The following is a 23,737-nucleotide window of genomic DNA, read 5'->3' on the forward strand; positions in this document are numbered from 1 at the left end:
GTTGCATGTCACTCCCACAAGAACTGAAAGAAGTATCATTAGGAATCCTATCTTTTCCTTCTTGTTGGGCTTATTCTCCGTGCGTATATCAATACATATGTGAATATAAGCCACTTATTTTAGAAATAAAGGAGGTATGCTTACAATGGAAACAATTCATTTCTCAGACAAGAGAAACTGTCTTTAATGATATAAATGCTTAATCAACAGGTTATTGAGAATGTTAGCTATATTCTATATCGGGGGTCTCCAATCTTGGCAACTTTAAGACTCGTGGACTTCAACTCCCAGAATTCCTTAGCCAGCTTTGCTGGCTGAGGAACTCTGGAAGTTGAAGTCCACGAGTCTTAAAGTTGCCAAGGTTGGAGACCCCTGTCCTATATGGTACTTGGTTAAATGTCATCATTGACAGTGGTGCACTTGTAATAAGAGTTTGCAAGGTCAAAAAGCAATATATGTGAGGTCATTTGCTAACATGTCAAAGTGTTTTGGCATAAAGAGAATTTTTTTCCATCTAGAGTATTAACTCTGACTGGATAAAAATCTCTGTTCCATTTAATATGAAAATAAGTAGCTGACATTTTCATTAATCTCAGTCAGGCGTCTGTCAAGGACCAAAGTAGCAGAGTTCTAGAAAAATCAGCAAGGTTGAAATGCAGCGCTGACCTCGAGATAGTCTAATCCTTGCTATGTCAAGCACTGACCTCGACAGTCTAGTGACTAGACTCTAGTCCTTGGTATGTGTTCTTTATAGTCTGCAAGCAGCAGTTTTCTGTCAGAAGCAAGTTTGCAGGAGACACGTTAGGTCCTCCAGCAAGTGTTTCTAGACTACTTCTTTAAACTTTTCTTCTCCATAACCATCAGTTCCAATTGAGAGGATATATGTAAGTATCTGTAGTCTAAAGAGTTATGTGATACAATTATATAGCTAATTACTGTATGTTTATAGAAAAATTGCTGACCATTGAATTTGGTTTCTATTCTGTTACAAATCTAGTATAGTAAATCTTTTAAAGACATAAAGATGCCATTCATCATACAGATGAATGGCATAATTTTTTATGAATTAATATTTCCTTCATCGGGGGCATCCAATAGAAAGGATTTTAATATCAAATTTATGCCTTAACAAATCTGTTATATTTAAGGTGGTCCAAGACACTGAGCTGGTTTTACTACAACAAAAACTGCTACTTTTTTGTAAGTGATTATATCTGACAAATTGCAAATTGCTAAATAGATCCCACATTGTCTTCTAATTATAATTTGTATTTGAAATGGATGTCATGCATAGAAGTTGGCGTCACCATTTTAAGCATATTTATTTAGATGTAGTTCTGATTTACTTCTATGGTATTTTCTAGTTTGTAGTTTTAAATTGATAAAATCTAATTTATTTATTTGCCTATTTTTTGTGTCCAACCACTACATTCTGATAGTATTTGTATAGTACTATATGCGTTTGTATCTATAATATTTTGAAATATTTTTAGAATAGTTAATAATATTAGGCTAAAAGCCAATCAATATATAGAGAATGTTAAGAAAAATCTTGATCATACAAGGCTTGCTTGCATGGCATGATTTACTAAAGGATGTAATATTTTCTCAGTATAAGACAGAAATAAGTTTTGTTTCAACAGGAGATGTTGAAAGTCATGAATTACATATTGTATTGAAAATCATAAATACTGAAAGTTTTATATCCATGTATCTTAATCTTGGCAACTTTAAGCTGCATAGACATCAACTCCCAGAATTCAAAGTTGCCAAGGTTCAGAAACGCCATTTTATGTAATATATAAATGAGTGTGAAATAGTAAATTTAATTGCTGTTAAACATGAGAGGCTTTTAGCAATTTTGGTTGTATCTTCTAATAATTTTTAAATATTTTCTGAAAATCTAGGTACAAATAGCAGCGCAACTGTGTAAGATAGGATTTAAAGCCTAGTATAGTTGACAACTAAGTTTATTCCTTTTAAGTAACACTTTTAGTATTTTTGATTGTAAAATATATGGTAAGTTGTGGAGACATATTGAATCACTACTATATATGATTTTAATAGTTCCAGATCTTTTCCTGCTTGAAATTGGCATTCCTTATTGTCTTCTCTTGAAGAGTTATTTCTTGCAAAATACATAAAGTATGCTTTACGGAACAAGCACATCTTGCATTCTTTTCAATAGTTGATTCACATCTTTAAAAGGTAACCTAATATTTTTTTCTAACATTTGTTACTAGTGGCTCTTCAGGGATTGGAGAAAAAATGGGGACTAATCAATCATATGTGCTAGTGACTCAATATTATGTGAAGTAAGTTATTAGATTTAGTAGCAGTGGCAGGGAGTATTAAGAAATACTTGGCACATATATAGCTTAGTTCTGGTTTGATATTGCCAAAGGATTACATTGTTTTTAATGAGATTCATTACACACACACACACACATGAATATTGTAGGCCATAATAATAAGTGGTGTGTACTATGTATAAGTAAGATACAATTTATTTTTAGCTTATGATCAAGTTTTTTGCCTCTGAGTAAGCTGCAGTTTATATTTAGTGTGGTAAATAAGCTGAAAAAGATAAAGTTTTGTTTAACCTTAAATGTTACCAGAAAGAACAAATGATCAAACTATGTGTACCAACATCTTAACACTTGACAAGTTAACTGGAATCTTTTGCTACTGCCTGCGATGACCAGTATGTAAATCCCTTTGACTCCCTAGGCCAGGGGTCTTCAAACTTGGCAGCTTTAAGACTTGTGGACTACAACTCCCAGAATTCTCCAGCCAGCATAGCTGGGAGTTGAAGTCTACAAGTCTTAAAGCTGCCAAGTTTGGGGACCCCTGCCCTAGGCATAGCAAATCAATATGAAATCACAGTCTTGAATGTGAATACAATTTTTATAGCTCTAAGCTTTGTTTACCTTGACTAGTTGATACCCGTACCATAATAAAAACACAGTTTATTATATAGCAAAGGCAACGGACATTTTGGAATATGAATGTAGTTGAGGGCAGCATTGGATCAGGGAAAGCAGTGAATAGCAACATACATCTGCTTTGTGATAGCCTTTTTTAAAACAAGCAACTCTTTACTTCCATGTCCCATCCTATCCCCAAATTGGTTCCAAGTAGAAAAATATTAAAATTGAACTGAGGGACACAAGATTCTTTACCCCTACCACATAATAGCTCAGTTCTTTAGTTACTTTGGATCAGTCCTGTATGAGTGATTTAAAATGAACTAAAGGTCTGAGCTAAAACTTTGATGATTTCTCAGCCAGCCTTTGTATCTATATTAGTACAGTAAAATGAAATTTATAGTAAATAAATTGTATCCAAGGTAGGAAGATTTTTGTTTTTCTTGTAAAAACAATGGCTACATATATTGGTTCTGCTGGCCTAAAATGGCAGGCAAGTCAACATGTTTCTGAAAAATATGCAGAAATTCTGCTTCATTTTGCAAAATGTTGACAGCCAACAGCACAAATGTATGTGATACACGAATGGTTATTATAGTAGCAAGTTAATAGCTAGAAATACTTGATAGAGGAAACTGACTTCAAATAATAGGCTTCTAAGGTATGTATAATTAAAAAGGTCTAGGTGTGTTGCCTAAACTATAGTTTAGTTTGGTTTTTTATAAATGTATGACACATAGTTATGTTATTTCCCAAAATTAAAAATACTTTTGAATTATGTTTCCTTGAAAACATCCAGTTTTAACATTATGAATTTACAAAGTTTTAGCATACTTAGTTTTATACTCAGTAATGTTAATATTTACTGATTCTCTACAGGTTAATATGTGAATTTTAAAGAAATACTCTAGAATTGCTTGTTTAAATAAAAATTGGTGGCTTTTCAGAAAGTTAGGATAGATTTTTAAAATGTTTACCGCACAACCTGCTTAAGGCTAGTATTTCTTGTTTGTGATTTTTAAAAATATGTTCTTTCCTTAGCTACCTCAATCTGAATTGATCGAGTATCAGAAATACATTTGAAACACTATGAACCTTCCCTTGAAGTTTGCTTCACAAACAAAATGTCACGCTTCACTTGGTCCTCAGATCAATTGCATGAAAAAGTTTATGCACCCCTGGTCAATTAAGTGTTTCAGTGAATCCCTAAGTGAACAGAAGCTGACGCAACATCTGCATAGTAGAGTGTTAAACATTGCATCTTTCTGAATATTTGAATGCATTCTTACTAGTTATGTGTTGTAGATTCTTTATTCAAGATAAGAAAACAGTAAATATGGATGGGGTACAAGCTTGGATACCCTTTTTAGTTAGTATTTGTAACACTTCTTTTGGCAGATAATGCAACTTCCTAAAGCCATCTAAAAGTGTCCTTGCAGCTCAGAAATATTCTTTGGCTTCCTTACATGCATTGTGTACTTGAAATCTCCCCAGATTTTCACTTCTATCCCAGTCCGAGGACCATGAAGGATGCTCCAAAACAGGTGTCCTTTTTTCTATGCTTCATGATTGATTTTGTAGGTATATTTTGGATGTCACCACATGCACACATCTCTTGATCAATTCATATTGTGTTATGTTGCAGCACTCCAGTTACCTTTTTATGTCTTCAAACAGAATAACAAAAACTGCCATTCAAGCATTTTGTACTATTTCTGATGGAACTGCTATGTATAAAAAAACAAAGCATTTTTCTTTTTCCCAAAATGTTTTAAAATCTGATTCCAGTTCCTCCATAGTGAACTATTAACTTTATGGGACATATACCTGCATAAAGATCATTGGGAAAATACTCTTGAGTCATTTCTGTATCATTCCCTACCCCACCCCATATCTCTTAATTTAATTAGGATAGTCCAGGAATTTCCAGAGGGTCTCATAGGTACAAATCATTGGTTATTGTCTTTCAGTGTCATAGACAGCTAAATACAGTACCTTTTTAGGAAACACTACACCAAGAATACAGTACTACTTACTACTTGGTGTAGCCATATAGTTTGAAATTGTTTAAGCTGTGTGTATTTTCAGAGTTCTGTGTGAGCAGGGTATGTACTTTGCCTGCTGTTAGTTCATATCTTCCACGTTAAGATCATATGTATCTATAGGATAAATACAGAAGGTACTTTTCCCTTTAAAATTACTATCTGTGTTGAGATCCTATAACTGGACTATAAAACTAATGAACCAATTTATTCTTATGAAGTATAGAGTGCTTCTCCCAGCTTTTAATTTTATATAATTATAAAGGAATATACTATATTCACAACTATTAGATGTCTTGATTGTTGCTAGATTTTTTTCCCCTGAAAATTTAAGTTCAGGTTTTGTAATGGGTGCCTGCAGTGCAACAGTGATTTGGTTTCATAATAAGCATAGATTTAATCTTGTTACATATATAGCAAGTGTACTGTATCATATTATTTGATAGATTTGTTTCTTAGTAGGTTAAATGGAGGCTAATTGCAGTGGTGATGGTGATGACTCATACCTTTAACTTCTAGGACATTCTCCTGCTGACCTTGTCCTTCAGAGATAGATAGGAAAATAGCACTTTGGAGACAATAATTTGCTAGTCCCTCAATTTTTGCTAATTGTTGAGCTTTCTTCTGGCGCCAGAACCATTTGTTTAGGGTAAGGGTAAAAATTATTGATTGTAATTATTGCCTTTAGTGAGAAAGCCACACCTCACCTTTTAATTTTAAAATGGTCAAGAATGGTTTAAATTCTGGCAGTTTTCAAAAAAACAGTTGGAAAAGTATTTTTATTACTTAGTAGCTGTATTCAAACATTTGTTCAACTAGTGGCTGCATTTACACATTAATAACAATGGTTCACTTTACATATCACTCTAGATTGAAGCCAGACTAATTACTTTATGGCTAAATATGATTCTTGAACTAGCCATTGGAGTAAAATTAATTTTATTAATGCTGTGAGTAGCTGTTATTTTTACTGGCTGCTCTTTGTAGTAACAGCAAGTTAGATGTGTTTAGCAAATGTTTCAGTAACATACAGACCAGCCAGATTCTTGCTTGAATTGCTTATAAATAAATGTCGGTTAAGTTGTTTACATGTTACTTGGTTATAATATATAGAAGAACCAGTATACTTACTCTAAGAATAGAGTCACAATTAGGTTTTTAATTTATTTATACTGGGCAATAAACATTATTTCTTCATGCCAGAAGCCTTAGCATAATTACCAAACTTAGCACTTGCCAGACCTTAATGTGAATTTCTACAATCTCCTCATCCGGTCCATTTGAACAGAATGATTTAAATCTGGATTTCATGACTTCAATGTTAGTCAAGTATTTACCTTGTCTTTTTTGTTTTTTGCTCAAAGTCTGAGTTTGTAACCTTTCTGTTAGCCATATGAATTTTGAAATCTGAAAAGACTTTGGTGATGAAAATCATGATTATATTTTTTCTGTTATGTCCCTTTATATGTGGCATTGAAATTACATTAGAATAATTTATTTTGGGTTATTCCTTTTTTTTCACATTTCGTATGTCTAGAATAGCTGATTATTTGAATTATTTCAACTGTGCACAACTGCCCAAAGAGCAGTTGCTTGAGGAGATTTCAGACATTCACATTAGCCAGGTGCTAAGTTCGGTAGTTGTGCCAAAAAGCAGGTTTCGTGGTCTTCTTGTATAGTTCTTGTTTTGGCTTGTTTGTTGCCTGAGTGAATTTTGCTTACTGGCCATTCTTCTACCTTTTTATTGGTTTTCACTTTATTTTTTTATTTTTATACAGGTAGTCCTTTAGAATGGTATGACCATTCTAAATTACAACAGTTCTCCCCAGTGGTACTTACAACATGTTTGCTGGGAATCGTTGCAGTCCTGTGACCATATTTCAGGCACTTGACAACCATCCCACATTTATGGCTGTTTACACTGTGACCCGTTTTATGACGTTTTGTCATAACAGCAAAACAGGATCAGAGTTGAACAGTTGATTTGCTTAACAACTGTGGTATTCACTTAATGAGTGCCATAAAAGAGTCATAAAATTGGATCAGTCACACGGGTGGTGACTGATTGTACAATCACAATGATTTACAACTGTAAAACATGCCAGTTGCCAAGTATCTGAATTTTGATCATGTGACCATGGGGATGCCGCAACTGTCACTTTTTTAACATTCGTAGGTCACTTTTTTCAGTCCGTAATTTCCTACGGTCACCAAATGAATGGTTGTAAGTGGAGGACTGCCTGTAGTCTTTAAAGCAGACCCATGTAAAGTGCCTTGCTGTAGTATGTCAAGTGGTAATGAGGGTATTGTTTATTGTAGTCAGTCCCACTTGCACCACATAAAGTTATAATTGTTGCACCAGCTGGTCCATCTAATCAAAACCTGCATTTACTTTTCAAGCAGGAACTGTAAATGCTGAAGTACCCCTAATGACAAGCCTATTCCTTCACAGGTAATGCTAGCTTGCTGTGTCAGTGGAGAATTCCACTGTACAAACAGCAACTCTATCCTGTTTGGGTTCATCTTTAGCCTGTTCTCTTTCATCCAAACTCTTGCAAGTGCTGGCTAAAACATCAACAGCATCTCACCTATAGCCTGGAATGGCAAGGTATAATTGGGTATGATCAGCAAACCTTTAAATGACTTCTAGTGATTTCATATGCATACTAAAAAGCAGGGGAGAGATGACCACTCCTTTGCACCCCACAAATCAGGGGCCACAAATCTGATTTCTCATCCCCATCACTACAAACTGCAACTAACTCGTTCCCTGAAGGAGAATGACCTTAAAACAAGAAACTTGTGTAATAATTGCTGTTATGGTATGGGTTAAATAATTCAAATGGTATGTGTGTATATTTGCTTCTTGACAAAACAGTTATCTATAGTTCTAAATTCAAAGTAATACACAGGGAATTTGGTTATGAATTAAATATACATTAATGGAACTGTAGCCATCTTAGTTGTGGTGATAATCTGTTTAGCTATACACAGACACTTGTCAGCAAGTATCTTCTATGTTTATTGAAATGTTAATTCAAAATTATTATGCAATTGGGTTTTTAAGTTTCATACAATGAGGTAAAGAGAAAAAAACTTAGATTACACATCCCTGACATTCTTATTTCATTGGTTCTGTCAAATGCATTTAAAGGAAAGGATGGCATGGTTTTAAAAAAGGTATCCTAATTTGGAACATTACAGTACATTTATTGGGACTGATTGTTACAGAAAGAGAGAAGAAAGTCCCCTGAAGTCACTTCTTGTACTCTTAGCTACAGTAAAGGCAATTGGCTCCATGACAGTGTTCTGTAGCTATGTATCTAGAATGCTGAGTCGTCACTGGCAGACCTACAAAAAAAGCTGTTGGATTGTTCCCCATAGCTTGCTGTCAGTCTTCAGACCAGACAGTGCTCAAATAAATGCAACACTACACAAATGCAAGATGAATTATTTGAACTTGAACTACTAGATGAATTTAAATGACTAGGAGAATTATTTCAGTTATCTCAAGCACACTTCTTCAGCTACTACGCAGCAATCTAGGAATTTATTTTAATGTAAAGTTAGCATGCTGATAGGAAGTGTGCTTCAGAAACTACTGTATTGGTTAAAATTAGTTGTATGTTGCTTATTCAAGCAACTCGAGCAGCTTGCAATAATTAAGACCATCAAATCCAAAATATTTTTTAAGAAAAACATTACATCTATTTGTTCTGTAAGCCTTTGTTCTTTAAATTCTCAGAATAGAGATGCTACATTAATTAGTTGGGTGTATTGTCTCTGTAGCTTGAACCCTTAAATGTGGTAGCATATCCAAAGCACAACTTGTACCATCTTAATGCCAACCTCATTTTCAATAACATTGCTCTTCCTGAAAGATGCTTTAAGCAATCAAAACTAATTTGTTTTCCTATTTTCTTCCAATTAGAGGCCAAGAATTTACAAGAAATGGGCACCCAGATAACATACCAGAAGCATATTCTTTCCAAGATTGATTGTATAATGGGTAGCATCAGTATTTGGTATAACTAATATAGAATTCCACCTTTGGGGTGGCAATCAGCTTTTAAAACCTGTATGCATGTTCATAGTTGAGCATTTCTCTGATTTATCATTGGAAGGATAATCACAGTGCTTGCATTACCAATCCTTTAAAAAACTAAAACAGTAATTCCTAAATAATGACTCAAGGCAGATTAAAGTGCCACAAGAACTTTTTATAATATAACTTGTAAACTCATTCCCGCCTACATAGGCTTGCAGAGTTGACTGTGTCTTTCTGAGAAGTCTCCATTGTGAGTAGGCACCTGTGTAGTATATCTTCAAAGTTTTTGTTCGTTCCATTGGCTAATTATAATGAGTATCCTCATAGCAAAATTGCCTGTCTTTGAAGAGTTTACAAAACTTTGCAGCCATTCAGCTAAAAGGAAAAAAAAAAAACCAAGATGTGACTTAACTGGATGTTCTACTGGTTAATTCTGATAAAAGTGCAGTCACTAAAATTGTTTAATGTACCCCTTTTCTGGCTGTTTTACTGCCTTGGCATTTCTTTTCCATTCTTTCCCAGATGTTTAGTAAATCTTGGATTTATATACTGGATTTGAAAATCTGATGCTGTGTGCCACCAGTTGTGTGCTGTGGAAGATGGCTTCCCAGATGCCTCTTGGCTGAATTCTTTGTTGCTTGTCCCTCCACTTCAGTTTGTTGAGGCCGAGGAACCGGCAACAGTAGTCCAAGCTCCCCAATTGAGATTCAGTCCTCTGAGGCAACAAGAGTTGGGTTACAAGTAGTCCTCATTGAGCAACCACATTAGGACCAGCAGCATGGTCATAAAAGCGGTTGCTAAGTGAAACTATAACTGTGTTATATGGTCTTACTTTAGCTTTCCTTTGCTTTACAGACCTGTGAAAGTCATAGATGTGGGTATCGGTCATAAAGTTACTTGTTCATCATCTTTTAATTGCAAACAGTCATTGACTAAGGCAGTCACTAAACCACGACTACTTGCATTTAGAAAGACAAAATAGTCCTATTTAAAATAAGGACAGCATTTACAATTCAGATTATTCTAATACATAGATATTATAATTCTCAGGTTTTTTTTAATAGTCAAGATCACTGGTTTTTGTTTGTTTCATGCTAGTAAATAGCTAACTTCTGTAATAGGCAGTTCGCATTATTGGTATTAGCTCCCAACTGCATTTTTATTTTCATATTACAGAATTTTCTAGGAAAGGTTTAATTATCTGTTTAACTAAAACTTTTGTAGATCAGTAAATTAACATATTTCTGATCATAATAACAATAGATCCAACTCATCTGAAAAATTACTACCTCAGGCTTAGATTTAGGCTTTATTATAGATATTAATACTCTTTCACCACCAATTTTCCAGTTTGAAGCTCAGATGCTTTCATATTTATAAGGCAGAAAAGCTACTATACTTGCAAGCATTTCATCCAATTTGCCTGTTGAACATTTTGTAACCTCTGTGAACACTAAGGTTTTTATGGATAACTAGTTGAATCTAAGGTCAAGAAGCTGGCACCACACAACAAACAGGAAAGTGCAATGATAGAATTGTAAAAAAATGTAATGGCATGAATAACAACTGATAGCAAATGAGCAGAGGGAACAGAATGCATAAACAAAGACAGAAAAAGCAAAATATCTTGTAATTATTTAGATAAGTTGCTCATTTCAGCGCCACATATTATTAGACTTTTCAATTTAGACTCTAATATTTAGAATTGCTTATCAATAAGAATGGCATACAAAGCTGTATTGGAACAGCAATGTTGTTGAGAACTGTTTGCTTGAAGTTTTCTCAAGTGCAATATAGCAGCTGAAAATAGATGCCTTCCAGTTGTTTAAGGTGTAATGGCATCTGTTAATAACATACAAGCTGCTAAGATTTTATAAATGAGAATAAAACTATTGTTGTGTCACTTCCCTCACAGAGAAACATTTTCTCCCCAGGCTGTGATCCAGAGTGATGATTCCTGGCATGCAGCTGACATGTAGCTTATTAATCTAAAAGTAGTTTAGCTGGCAGGATGTTTACCTTTGTGTAGTGTCTACACAACTTAGGTGAAATGGAAAATAGAAGTATCATCCATAACTAAAATGCCAGTGATACAAACGTGCTTGTAATATGTAAACTGTTGGTAGATGTGGTCAGCATATCAGCTTCAGTTTTAAGCTTTCAATGCTTGGTAGTGTCATTTCTCCAGGTTTAATTAAAATATTTATATTTTGTCAGTTAAATGGTGCATCTGTAAGTAATGTGCAGAATTAAAAATAAAAGTTAAATAGAGTAAATGAAAATAAAATCACAGTTTATCATGATAGTACTGATAATTAGGATTACAGTTTGTCAGGATTATCAAGATTTCAAATTAATCACATATCAAAAATCAAAAGGGTCTTTGCAATTCAGGAAATGGATGTTAACAAGCTTAAATGTTATATTCCTGCTTGAGATCAAAGGAACATTTGGAGGATGATTTACACCTGACGTGGTTTTTAGTAGGCAAGTAGATTTATATAGGAGAAGGTATTCCATCAGTGCCTCAATTATATAATATGAAAACATTTAAATTGGTATGGTATCAAGTCAGCAGCTAATCTTTCAATAATAGTTTATGCTGCAGTGACTAGGTAAATCACAGCAATCTTATTAATGCATTTTGCATGCTATTGTGATAAGACCTACATATTGCATTTAATGTTCCATATAAAGGTAGCCCCCCACCCCCGCTCCCAGTAGAACATGTTATAAGAATCCCATTAGGAAGGGACTAGGGACTATTAGTTCTAGGGACTAAGCTATACAATCCATGTCATTTCTACATTGCTTACCTCTGTATTAAAACTTTAAAATAATTCTAGCCTTTAAGTGCCTCTAGTGACAATTGTATATTTCTGTCAGGATCTCTGCCTGCTCCTTTAAAGAGGAGCACAGCCCTCATCCAAAGGAGGTGAGTTGTGCAGCACTTGGATGTCAAAAGTAAAAATATGTTTGGGGGCACTCATATACATCTCTGTAAAAGCAGATGCATCTTTTCCAAAAATATTAAGGCAGCCTTCCACAGCTGTTGCACCACCCCAGGAAAAGATGCTTTAATCAGTTGCAGATGGATGCTATGTGTCTACTCTTGCAAGCTTCAAAATATTTTTTTACTTTTAAATCCTAGCATTATATAGCCCTCTTGTTTTTTAGATTTGGGAGTCATATTCCCATAGAACATTTCAGTATGATTTACCAATGTCATGAATCTTACACTTTTAAGTAATCTTGTATTTCACTGAAGAGGGTTTTCTCACCCACCCATTTCTGTTCCTGTTTCTAGACTCTGACAGCTTCCCAGACTGAAGGATTCTCCAGAACACCATAGATGCAGCACTGTGTTACTGCTACAGAAAAGGGGAACTGACAGGTATCAGAGAAGGAGCCTGCAATTTGAACGTAAGAGAAAGAATGTATTTACTGTATTTGGGATTCCTTCCCTATCCACTAATAGAGAGTGCTCTCCTTTTTATTGTGTAGGAAGGCATTGAAGGCTGACTTCTTGTACAGCTTTCAATTTATAGATTGCTGGATGCTGGGAAGATTGGCTGTTATTCAGTGTATAGTGTAGAGTTGATTATAATTTTTAATAGCATTGTTTTAAAGCATTTGGAATAAGGATGTCCAAAATATTCCTGGATTAATTGTATCATGCAAAGCCTATATTTTTCAAATTTAGGGTATTTTAATACAGGGGATTATTTACTATATTTTTCGGACTATAAGACACTCCGGACTAAGACGCACTTAGCTTTTGGTGTGGAAAACAAGGGGAAAAAATCCTGCCTCTTCCTCTGCCTCCCAGCAATTTGCTTTCTTGCAGCAAACAGCCTGGTCAGCTTCAGCACAGCCTGATCTAGCACGAGCAGCTGATTGGCGGTTGGATTGGCCTCCCAGAATACCACTGATCAGCTGTTCCAGGCTGCGGGGATCGCCTCCTCCTTCATGCACCTCATTTTTGGTGTTCACGTGTCCCGTTTTCAGCCCATTCCAGGTGGCGGGGATCGCCATTGCCTCTCCTCACTGCCTGGAATGGGCTGAAAATGGGGCGTGCAGAGGGCAAAAATGGGGCGTGCAGTAGCAGCAATAGACAGCAATTCCTGCAGCATGGAACGGCTGCGGTATTCCAGGAGGCAGATCCAACCGCCAATCAGCTGCTCGTGGTAAATCAGGCTGTGCGAAAGCTTACCAGACAGTTTGCTGTTTGCTGCAAAGAGGCAAATTGCTGGGAGGCAGAGGCCGAAGGGTGGGGGCCGGAGGGCGGGCAGGGCTTCGGCAACATTTGCTCTATAAGACGCACAGATATTTCTACCCACTTTTTAGGGGGGGAGAAAGTGCATTTTAAACACTGAAAAATATGGATAATTAATCATTAGATAGGAAGAACAGAATTTCTTAGGATAATTTATTACATTTGAATAAGATGATCAGTTGGCATGAGCCAAACATCATTTTGGAGAGTTTGGATTTCCCTTTTTACTAAAAGTTGTTTTTTAAAACACTCAGACAAGCTATCTGGGAGAAATACATTATTATGGTATCATAATAGTATAATTGTGGTACTTGTGATTCCGAATGGCAACTATCTCTGGGTAAATCAATAATGCAATTTTTGACTTAGGTATAATAATGACATTTTGTTATAATGGCTGGCTCCCAAGATTGCAAAATCTATCATATTTTGCCAATTCATATTCGCACAATAGTCGATTCATATTCGTTCAATTCATATTCTCACAACAGTTATTCAAGTCATTTGTTTTAAGATATGACTATTGCAAGTCTACTAATTTTTTTACACAATAATTGGCATGTTAAAAAGTTAACTTGGGAGCATTTACAGGACAAGGATTATTTTATAGTTTAAATGCCAGATGTATATGGTACTCAGTGTGGTAATGAATCCCATGATTACTTTTATATACTGAGATGGGTCTCTGAATATACCTACTGCACCATGTAAATACAACATATAAAATGGCTTTAAGTATGTGTATGCAGTGCATCTGATCTACACTCAGGTGTCTTTAGGATATATTAAAGGAGCAAGTTATACTACACATGTGCCCATACGTTGTGTTCTATAATACATGTAGTAATAGGCTCAAACCCACACCCAGTTTGCATATACTCTAGGTGAGTACAGCATATTCACTAATAAATGGATGTTTTCCAAATAGTTACACTGTCTTCTAGTGACGATGTCATAGCAGTATCTTAATATGCTGTTAATTTCATGTCTGCATAGCTTAAGGTGACACATTAAGTTGTCAAAGTCTGATAAATGTTAAAGCAATTTATCTTAATGGAACTTTGCTAGAAATATTGGGAAGATGCAGCACAGCTTATTCTATTAGTAGTAGCTTACAAATTTTTAAACCATTATATTCTCAACTAAAATAGAATTCAGAATATTAATCCAAAACAATACAGTAGATACTCTGAATTTTAAAAATATTCCTAATTTTTCTGGCACTTTTTATTGGGTTAGGCAATCGTCATAATTATCAAAAATTGTGAATTAATTCAATTTTAGAAATATAAAAGTTTCATTAGGTAAGAAATACATTATGGATGAGCAGAAAGTCTGCCTCTGTCCTTAGCACAGTACAGTACTTGAACATTCTTTCAAATAAGCTGTTACTTAATGTCTTTATTGTCAGGCACAAGCAAGCAGTTCCACACATGAGGGATTAAAATTGAATATACCTACTTTATTATATTCTACCTATAATAAAAGACTGCTTGCCTTCTTTTGGGAACTAACAAATAAGATTCCATGGAACTTGAGGAGGGGGTCAGTCTGAGGTTTTTTGTAGCTGTGCAGCGATGTAAGGCTAATTCCTCATTTGACTCCTCCTCCTTGTCTCCCTAATAGTTTACCAACTTCACCCCTCTCCCACAAAAGCCCCCCTCCCTTTTCCATGTTGCCTCCAATGTCTGAGTTCTCATAGGGAATTCGGACGGGTGGGAGCAATGCAACTTTAAAGGAATTGTCTGCCCCAAGTCTAGAATCTTCCCACCCAGGTGGCAAGACACTACATATCCCTTGATGTCTGCCGCCATCCTAGGTCACCTAAAGTTTCACAATATCCTGTGTGGTGTCTTGAAGACACTTCCATGACCAGTTGTCTCAATATGATGGCAAAACTACAGAAAGGTAATGATCCCTTACTGTGATCTTATTACAGTATATACAGATAATATTACTTATTATCTTTGTAATTGTGGACTATGCACATCTGGACCTCACTAATTGGGTTCTGAAATTCTGTCTCTCTTTAGGAACAAAAATGGTAGGTGCTAAAGTTGGTGATTTTAATAAATCCTGATAAATCCTCTCTGCAAATTGGAATCCAAAAAAGAATATTGGATATTGCTTCTTAGATGGAATTCTGGCCCAGCTTTCTATCAGTGCTGCTTTGTTCCAATCCACATCTGCCAAAAACTTGAAATCGCTTATGCGTTCTTTGAGCTGCTGAATCTCACAGCTGGCTGTCATGATTTATACTCAGAGGCTCTAAAATGTCCCTTGAATCTGTCCATCAAGTTCTGGTAGTTGTCCATGACCTGGTTGTTTCCCTTTAGGATTGGCAGCATCTACTTAACTGCCAACCCCTTTAGCAAGTTTAGCACAAAGGATACCCTTGTGTGTTCTATAGGGAAATTCTTCAGTTCAACCTGAGTGGTAAAGGTTCTTATCTTGTCCACTTCTCCCCCCACAAATGTTTCTGGCAAACCTCCAGGGCAACACAGCAAAACTGGCTGTGCAGCTGGAATGGCTGGGGATATTGGCCAGCCAGGATATTGAGTAGGCAGAGCCCCTGGCAGTGGGATGTTCTGAACTTGCTGTCCTCACTTCAGTCTCTATCCCTTTCTGATGCCATAGCGAGGCATCCACTATATTCTGAGCTGGTTCTTTGGGTCTTGGCCATCACAGTAAACTTTCTCCTTTCCCCAGAGATAGAAATCTGGAGAGAGATTAATGAGCAAGCAACCAGATCCACATGTAAAAGATTCAAGTTGAGCCTATAATACAAGTATCTGTCCAGACTGCTTGCCTTCACTTGGGAACCAAAAGGAAAGGTTCCATCGAACGTGGAGTGGAGTGGGGTGGGGTGGGGGTTGTCAGTTCTAGGTGTTTTGCAATTGTGCAAAAGGTTTTTTACTTGCCTGGCTGGTAGTTTCCCAACAGTCATGCAGAATTACCAAAAAAAACCCAAGGATTCACCTTCCCAGCACCCCCTCTGGTTCTTTCTTTCTTTCTTTCTTTTATTTATTTATTTTATTCGGCTTATATGCCGCCCTATCTCACAATGGACTCAGGACGGCTCACAACAATAAAACACAAGCCACAATATAAAATAAAGACCAAAATCTAAAAAATTTAAAATTAACCCTTAAAACCAATTAAAACCCCATCATCAGTCCAGGTCAAGGGATTTGAAAAGCCAAGTTTTTAATTCCCGGCGGAAGGTGCAAAGGTCAGGAGCTAATCGGAGCTCCAAGGGGAGTTGATTCCAGAGGGTGGCCGCACCGACCAAGAAGGCTCTACCCCTGGGGGCCGCCAGCCGCCACTGTTTAGCCGACAGCACCCTGAGTAGGCCCTCTCTATGGGCGTGAACCGGACGCCCATAGAGTTTAATCATGTGTTTGGCCAACTTCAATTTTAATCCGTTCTAAAATTAAGTCCTGTAAAATTGTCTGAAGTATGTTTGTATATATATTACTTGGAATATAGCATTTAAGGCCATTTGCAGCACCCCACAGTCAAATGACGTTGTTTTATAACAGAGTTGCCAAACACCGGAACTTCCTGTTTTTGGCAAAACCACCCCCATGGCAAACCATGGGTTTGCTTTATGCCTTTTGTAAAAAGAAAGGCTATAAAATTGAGTCACCCTGTGATCAATCTGTTTTATGATCCTAACAACTTTCAACTATCCATTACAATCAAATGTCAAGGTCTACCTATATCCATTTGTAAATGCCACGTTTCCATGGAGTTCGGTGGGCAGTTCATCAGTTCACACTATCATGAAGCAACGGTGTGGCAGTTCTTTAAAATTTTGACTTTCCAGTTAACTCAAATCTACCAATCTGTTGCCAAATCTGACAGCCAAAAATCTTGAGGCATGTCTGAAGAGTAACTTTGAAATAATCCAACTAAATTCAGAAAATAGAACAAAGCAATTGAGAGACATACTTTATAGAAGCATAACAATAGCTCTAGATTGAATATGAAGATAATTGAATAGATCTTTGCACAGACAATGTGAGCCCTCTACATTTTTGCCCCAAGCTATATCTGACATGCTCTGAGTTGGTGCAGCAAAAGTCACTAAATGAAGTGACTTTTCAGCAAAATAAATGCTAAATAAGTGTTGTTACCAATGAGATAAAAGAGGATTAAATGATTTTGCATAAGTTAAATACATCAGATTTTTTTTCACAAACTTTCTTTCAATATAATACCAACTATTAATTGCTATGAGGTCTGTTTACTACTTTCCAGTGTACAGAAAATAAATTATGATTTGTTTGTTTTTTACAGCTTGGGTGATCCATATAGTTCTCTTTGAGGAGTCAAAAAGCAGACAGCTCATGACTTCTGATCAGGACACTAAAGTTGTGGCTGAACCGCAGGTACAGCAGGTGCAAGAAGTTAAGGATAGCTCTCATCTGGTAAGTATTGACATTCTCTTGACTAGTGGGAGCTTGCAAATATAACTAATTAGGCACTGTGTTTTATGCTTTGAAGTACATTTTTGCGCTTGGTAACTTGTCAAGCTACTTTACAAAATCCATTTGTAGCAAGTAGCAATCTTCTCATGCCACTATAACATATTTTTTTATGTAATTAGATTTTAGTTAATTAATACTAATATAAATGAAGACATTACATAACTGATACTGCCAGTAACAGCAGCCAGCAAATCAGTCTTCTTATGGTTTCACCTTCAAATCCTATCAGCTCTGAAAGCATAGCTAGAAGGCAAGAATGATGGGGGTTATGGTTCAGAAAAACGTTTACTCCAGATCCATAGTTTTAGTCTAGATCACGGGTGTCAAACTGGTGGCCCATGGGCTGGATGCATCACACACAGGCCATGGCCACCCTGGGTCCATGAATGGGAAAAACATCATGAAATATCCCGTGACGGCAGTGTGGCACCGAGAGTTTAACACCTGTGATCTAGATTAAGAAATGTGCTGTCCTATATTATACTTACAATTTATAGTATGTTCACAGTTTTCTGTTGCTCCACAAAAGCTTTTATATGAAAATGGGAGTTTTACAATATTGCATATCTTTAATACAAGTATCTATTACTATCCTTCATTGGGCTAGCAAGATTTCTTTTTCATATCTACGTTAGTAGCAGGGAAGACAGACACACTTTATTTAGAAAATTCCAACAGGGGAAGGAGATACTGGATGAGGTATTGTAAAGAGAGGGTTTCCAAAGTTAATTTCCCTGTACAGTGAAAATGGCTTACACAATATGATTGTTTTTACCAAAACCCAGTGAAAAAAGAACATCTACATGAGCAAAATATCTGTGATGAACCTTTTAGACTTTATTTAAATAATGTATTAAAGTGTGTATTTTGAACAAACAGAACGAATAGGGTTTAATTACATTTCTCTAAGGCATCTTTTTAATTTGAATCTTGTTTCCTTCATCCAGTTTGAAATTTTTTGGAATCAACTTGAATTATACCCCTAGGCATCTAAATTGTTACTAAAGCCATATCAGAGATTATCTAAATTGCTGTTAACAATGGAAAGCATAATTTTCATATCTGTATACTGGTACAAGGATTGCACTTCACTGCCACAGAAATTAAAGATAATTTAAGTTAGTCATGATTAGATTTTCATACTGATTTCAGTAGACTTAAATTTCATAAATATACCCTGTTTTCCCCAAAATAAGACATCCCCTAAGCCCAATTGGGCTTTTGAGCACGTGGCAATAAGGCCAAGCGCTTATTTCAGGGTTCAAAAAAATATAAGACGGGGTCTTATTTTCGGGGGAAACACGGTACCCTGAATCATTTTTATGAGCTTCTGAATTGATGGACATTGTTCACTTGCCTATTTAAGGTAATCGAATTGTACTATGAATTATATGTAACGAAATACAGACATGGTCCAGGTGTAGGGGCATATGCAAGTTTTAACATGATGTTTAGAACTCAAAACAGATCAGTCCATTCAAAATATAGGAACATTTCACGTTTTGTTTATTTTTGTTTTGTTTTTTAAATTTATGTGCTGCCCATCTTGCTGTCCAAAGCGATTCTGCTTGGAATCTACTTGCCCAAACAAACCTGAATATTTTAATGTTCCAGCATAGGAAAATAAAACATTGTTCAGAATAATTTTAGTTTATTTTTAAAAAATCAAAATACCTTGGCCATTTTTTTTTAGATTGGGTGGTAGAAAGTTCATTGCTTAGAATATTTACCTCATCTATTCTTGTGATTAGAAAAACAATGAAGCAAGAGCTTATTTTAAGTTCATATTGTTCCCTTTGGGAAACACATAGAATGGAACAAATTTTTCTCACAGGTGTATAGAAAAATTCAGGTTCTTTCTTTAAGCTTTAAAAAATTTGAACGGCTTATCCATATCTGCTTTAAATTCAGGCTTTTAAAGTTTTTGGTTCCCTTCTTGAAGTGAGTCAAAAAAACAGTGTTTTCTGGCAAGATATTTTTGCCTTAAAGGATGGTTTTCCTTCTTAATTTTCTAGCTTGAGATACTGAAAAGTATACAGGATACATATATTGTCCTATGGGTTTCCTTAATATTGGATAGTACAGGTAGTCCTCAATTTACAACAGTTCATTTAGTTATTGTTTGAAGTTACAATGGCACTGAAAATAGTGACTTATGACCGTTTTTCACATGACTGTTCTAATGTGGTCACATGATCCAAATTCAGACACTTGGCAACTGATTCATACATTTTGCAACTTCCTGACAAGCAAAGTGAATGGGCCAGATTTACTTAACAGCCATGTCACTATCTTAACAACTGCAGTGATTCACTTAACAACTGGGGCAAGAGAGGTCATAAAATGAGGCAGAATTAACTTAGCAAATGTCTCACTTAACAACAGAAATTTTGGACTGAATTGTGGTCGTAAAGTCGAGGACTACCTATACAACTGAAATTAAGATAGTGTATATATTCTTGCACCATCACAAACTACTCATAGACTTCAGATCAACAGAAAAAAACATTTAAGAAAATAAAAGTACCAGTGCTTGAAACATAGAAAACTAATTGCCAAGAAATGAAGATTCATGCGTACAATTTCCTGCCACTCAATTTATTGGTAACAATAAATGGTTACGTGTTTTTGGAATTACTGTAATATAGCATATCTGGAGGGCCGTAGGCTGATATATATAGCACATCTTTTTCCTATGTGAAATTAGTAATTTCTGCAGGCTATAGTAATATAGTCATTTAAGAATAAGTTACGCTTTCTTGTTTTAATTTGCAGGCCACATGAGTGTGTTGTGGTGAAACCTGGATTTCTCCACCACCCCCTTCCCCCAAAAAACCAGTAAAGGTTTATTTAAATACATTTAACCAACAAAATACATTGAATCCAGTGTTACTTTCCTGTTAGTTAATTCCGTATTGTATTAAAATAACGTGCATACAATGCATATATCAGTGGCTTCAGAATTCAGCAAGTATGTCTTTGGCTTTTTGACAACATTCTTGTAAAGAGAAACTGTTGAAGTTCCTAACTTACTCCTACCTCTCATAGAACATAATGCAAACCCTCAAATAGTTAAGGGGTAAAATTCTTGATGTAAAACATCTTCTGTGTATAATATACTAAGGCATTTCTACGAAACTGAGCTTAATGTTGAGTGGCAATAGCACATGAGCCCCCTGCACTGTTTAAACAGTACTATTTTTGGCATCTGGGTGTTGGCTTGTCTCCCCAGCAGTTTTAAAGTGAAGTGGTTGTATGCAGAAAAGAGCTTACAGCTCTGGGACTTGCAAAGGAGAACTTAAAATGGGCTGCTGTTTCACTAAAGAACCAAATAACAGCCATAATGAGAAAATGAGCCTGCTGCAGAAAAGCATAGAAGAGGAAACCTCTGAAAATAGGATAAGTAAAACTTTAATTTCAGTTTTAGAGGCTAAGGAAAAAATGGAGTTGCACGTAATCCAAGAGGCAGATTGCCTAGAACCTACCATTTATAATGACTGTACAGAATCAATTAAGCATCCTTCAGCCCATCGTGTGGGGTTTGCTGGGAACATTTCTAGTAGGCAATTTAAACCTCATTGGTTTAATACAGAAAGAAGTTTGAATAAGTACGATCGTTTACCAGAAACTGAATTAACAGACGGGATTAATGATAAAAAGCTAACAGAAAAAAGCAGTCACAATAATCAGTTTGTGAATAATGCAGGCAGCCATCATATTAATATTAATAGTGAAAGTGAATTGATTCTCTCTGAAAAGCAATGGCATTCATTTGAAAATACTTCTGCTTTGTGTATGCCGATGGCTTTAAATGAAGAAGGTTTATTTCTAGAAGCTCTAAATACTTATGGTGTAATGCGCAAGAGTTTCATGCCACAAGCTGAAATGGAGACTGTTGAAGATAATGATGCAGTTTCAAGTAGAATGGATAAGGAAGTAGCAGCTTTGACAAACTCTGTATATTTTGACATAGACAGACATCACAGGAATGCCAAAGATGAATTCTATAGTATTTGTATGATTGATGATGATATGAGAAATGAAAAAAGGCAAGCAATCACTAATGAAGAGTCTATTACCACTGTACAACCATCCACTATTCAGGAAGACTGCAGTTTAATATGCCCAGTAGAAGATAGGGAAGACCTCTTAGTTCAGGAAGCAGGGCACGTGCCAGTTAATATCAGCATTCTGAAAGATGCTAATCTGATGAATAATAATACAGTGCGAGAAAGTGAAAAGAAAAAAGACCCTCCCTTTGGCTTGGTGAGTGAGGGCTATGAAAGCATAGCAACATGCAGTGTAGAGGCACAAGCCCATGTTGAAGAAGGACCTCAAAATAGAACTTGGAAAATGGATATGCTTAATAGTAGAATCATTTTGAATGAATCAGATTGTGAACACAATTCTTCAACGCCTATCCTTGTGGAGAAAGGCGTAGACATGAATTCTTTGCAATTCAGAAAGTCAGGATATACATGCCATTCCAGCCCGGATGATGGCAGGAGTAGTCATGATATTAAAGTAAATTTTGAACATCATGAAAATCAAAATATTGAAGGAGAATATTGTAAATGTTTGTTATCAAAGCCACTGATTTCATCAGAATGTAGTCATGCAGCCATTGATTCAGTTTTTGAAAGACAAACCAATACAGAAATTGTAAGGCAAGGAAATAGGCAAAAATTAGAAAACAAACACAAGTGTTTCAGGAATGTGAATGAATTTCAGACAATTTCTGATTGCAGCGATGAGGAAATATCAGATATTTCTGAACAGAATAATATAGAGAATCTCTTGAAATATGACACAGTTTCTCATCAGGAAACTTCATGCAGTCCTGAAAACCCGACTAAAAATGCTATCATCATGTTTTCAGCATCAAATGATTTAGTTTCTGAAGCAGAACAAACTCACGTACCAGAGTTTAGCAATAATGAAGATTGCAACTCTATAAGAACTGCTCAGCAATTCCAATCTCAGATAAATATCATACCTTCAGAAAACAGTGGTTTGAAAGGAAGTCTGCTGGAGAACAAGGAGACTACAGGTTTTTCAGACCTTTTCAGCATGAACGTTGAAGGTAAGAACATTGAAAAAGAAAATTGCTTGCAAGATCAAACCCAGCAAAATTTCTTAAAAAGCAGCAGTAAAACATATGAATATTCCAATGCACTTAATGAAGACAGACATTGCTCCATCTGTTTGTCATGTCCTGAATCAAATGAGTTGGATTTGGACAGGAAACAGTCAAAGGCATGGAGCAAATATATGTTCTATAGGCCTGAAGATCAAATAAATGTAGTCCCTGCAGAAAACCTTATAAATGGAACCCATGAGACATGGTTCAGTGGAGTGGAATCTAAAGCTTCTGATGGTTCCAGTATTAGTTTTAGTTGCATATTGAATACTAGTAGTAATTCACTAGAGATGCATAGTGTATCTCCAGAAACACAAGAAATGCTTGCAGATCTGAAAGCTCCTAAAAATCTGCAGACTTACATATCTAACAGCCAAAGTGAAACCGTGAGGTTTCCTACATCGGATTTAATAGCAGAAATAGAATACAAAGAAACATCTAGCAATTTAAATGAAAAAAGTTCAGAAGTTTATAAAAATAGCTCTTCACTTGAACAAAGTAAAATGGCAACTATATGTCCACATGATCACTTGATTTCTAGATTTTCTCTTCATTATGAAAATTTAATAAAAGAAAACACAGAGAATTCTGCTTTTGAAGATAACGATGATGAATTAAAAATCAAGATAGAAAGTTCTTCTAAAGTAAGACCTAAAGGCAGTGGGAGCTGTGGTTTGGAAACTTATGAAGATGCAGGTATGAGTTTTATTGACCCCAGACAAGAAGATAGGTATGCTGCTATTCCTTCCTACGAAATACTTCTTTTCCCTGATAATGAGCAAGAATCTGAACAGGACAATTCAAACAACGT

At 35.8% G+C, this 23,737-nt stretch overlaps 1 protein-coding gene across 10 annotated transcripts in view; it reads left to right on the forward strand.

The window, feature by feature from the left end:
* Window positions 1–23,737, forward strand: part of LARP4B (La ribonucleoprotein 4B) — a 51,399-nt gene that overhangs the window by 1,605 nt on the left and 26,057 nt on the right. For 8 of the 10 annotated variants that reach the window (XM_087893036.1, XM_034402185.3, XM_087893038.1 and 5 more), the window contains exons 2-3: window positions 12,325–12,440; window positions 17,596–17,726. In XM_087893036.1, the coding sequence (XP_087749162.1) occupies window positions 17,646–17,726 (81 nt within the window). In that variant the 5' untranslated portion in view covers window positions 12,325–12,440; window positions 17,596–17,645. Of the gene's footprint in view, window positions 1–12,324; window positions 12,441–17,595; window positions 17,727–22,665; window positions 22,870–23,737 lie in introns of those variants that run through there. The other 2 variants (XM_034402189.3, XM_087893037.1) reach the window with 1 other exon arrangement.

The sequence above is a fragment of the Pantherophis guttatus genome, chromosome 4 (assembly GCF_059756535.1).
Source record: "Pantherophis guttatus breed Tessera chromosome 4, ASM5975653v1, whole genome shotgun sequence".
In the NCBI taxonomy this organism is placed as follows: Eukaryota; Metazoa; Chordata; class Lepidosauria; order Squamata; family Colubridae; genus Pantherophis; species Pantherophis guttatus.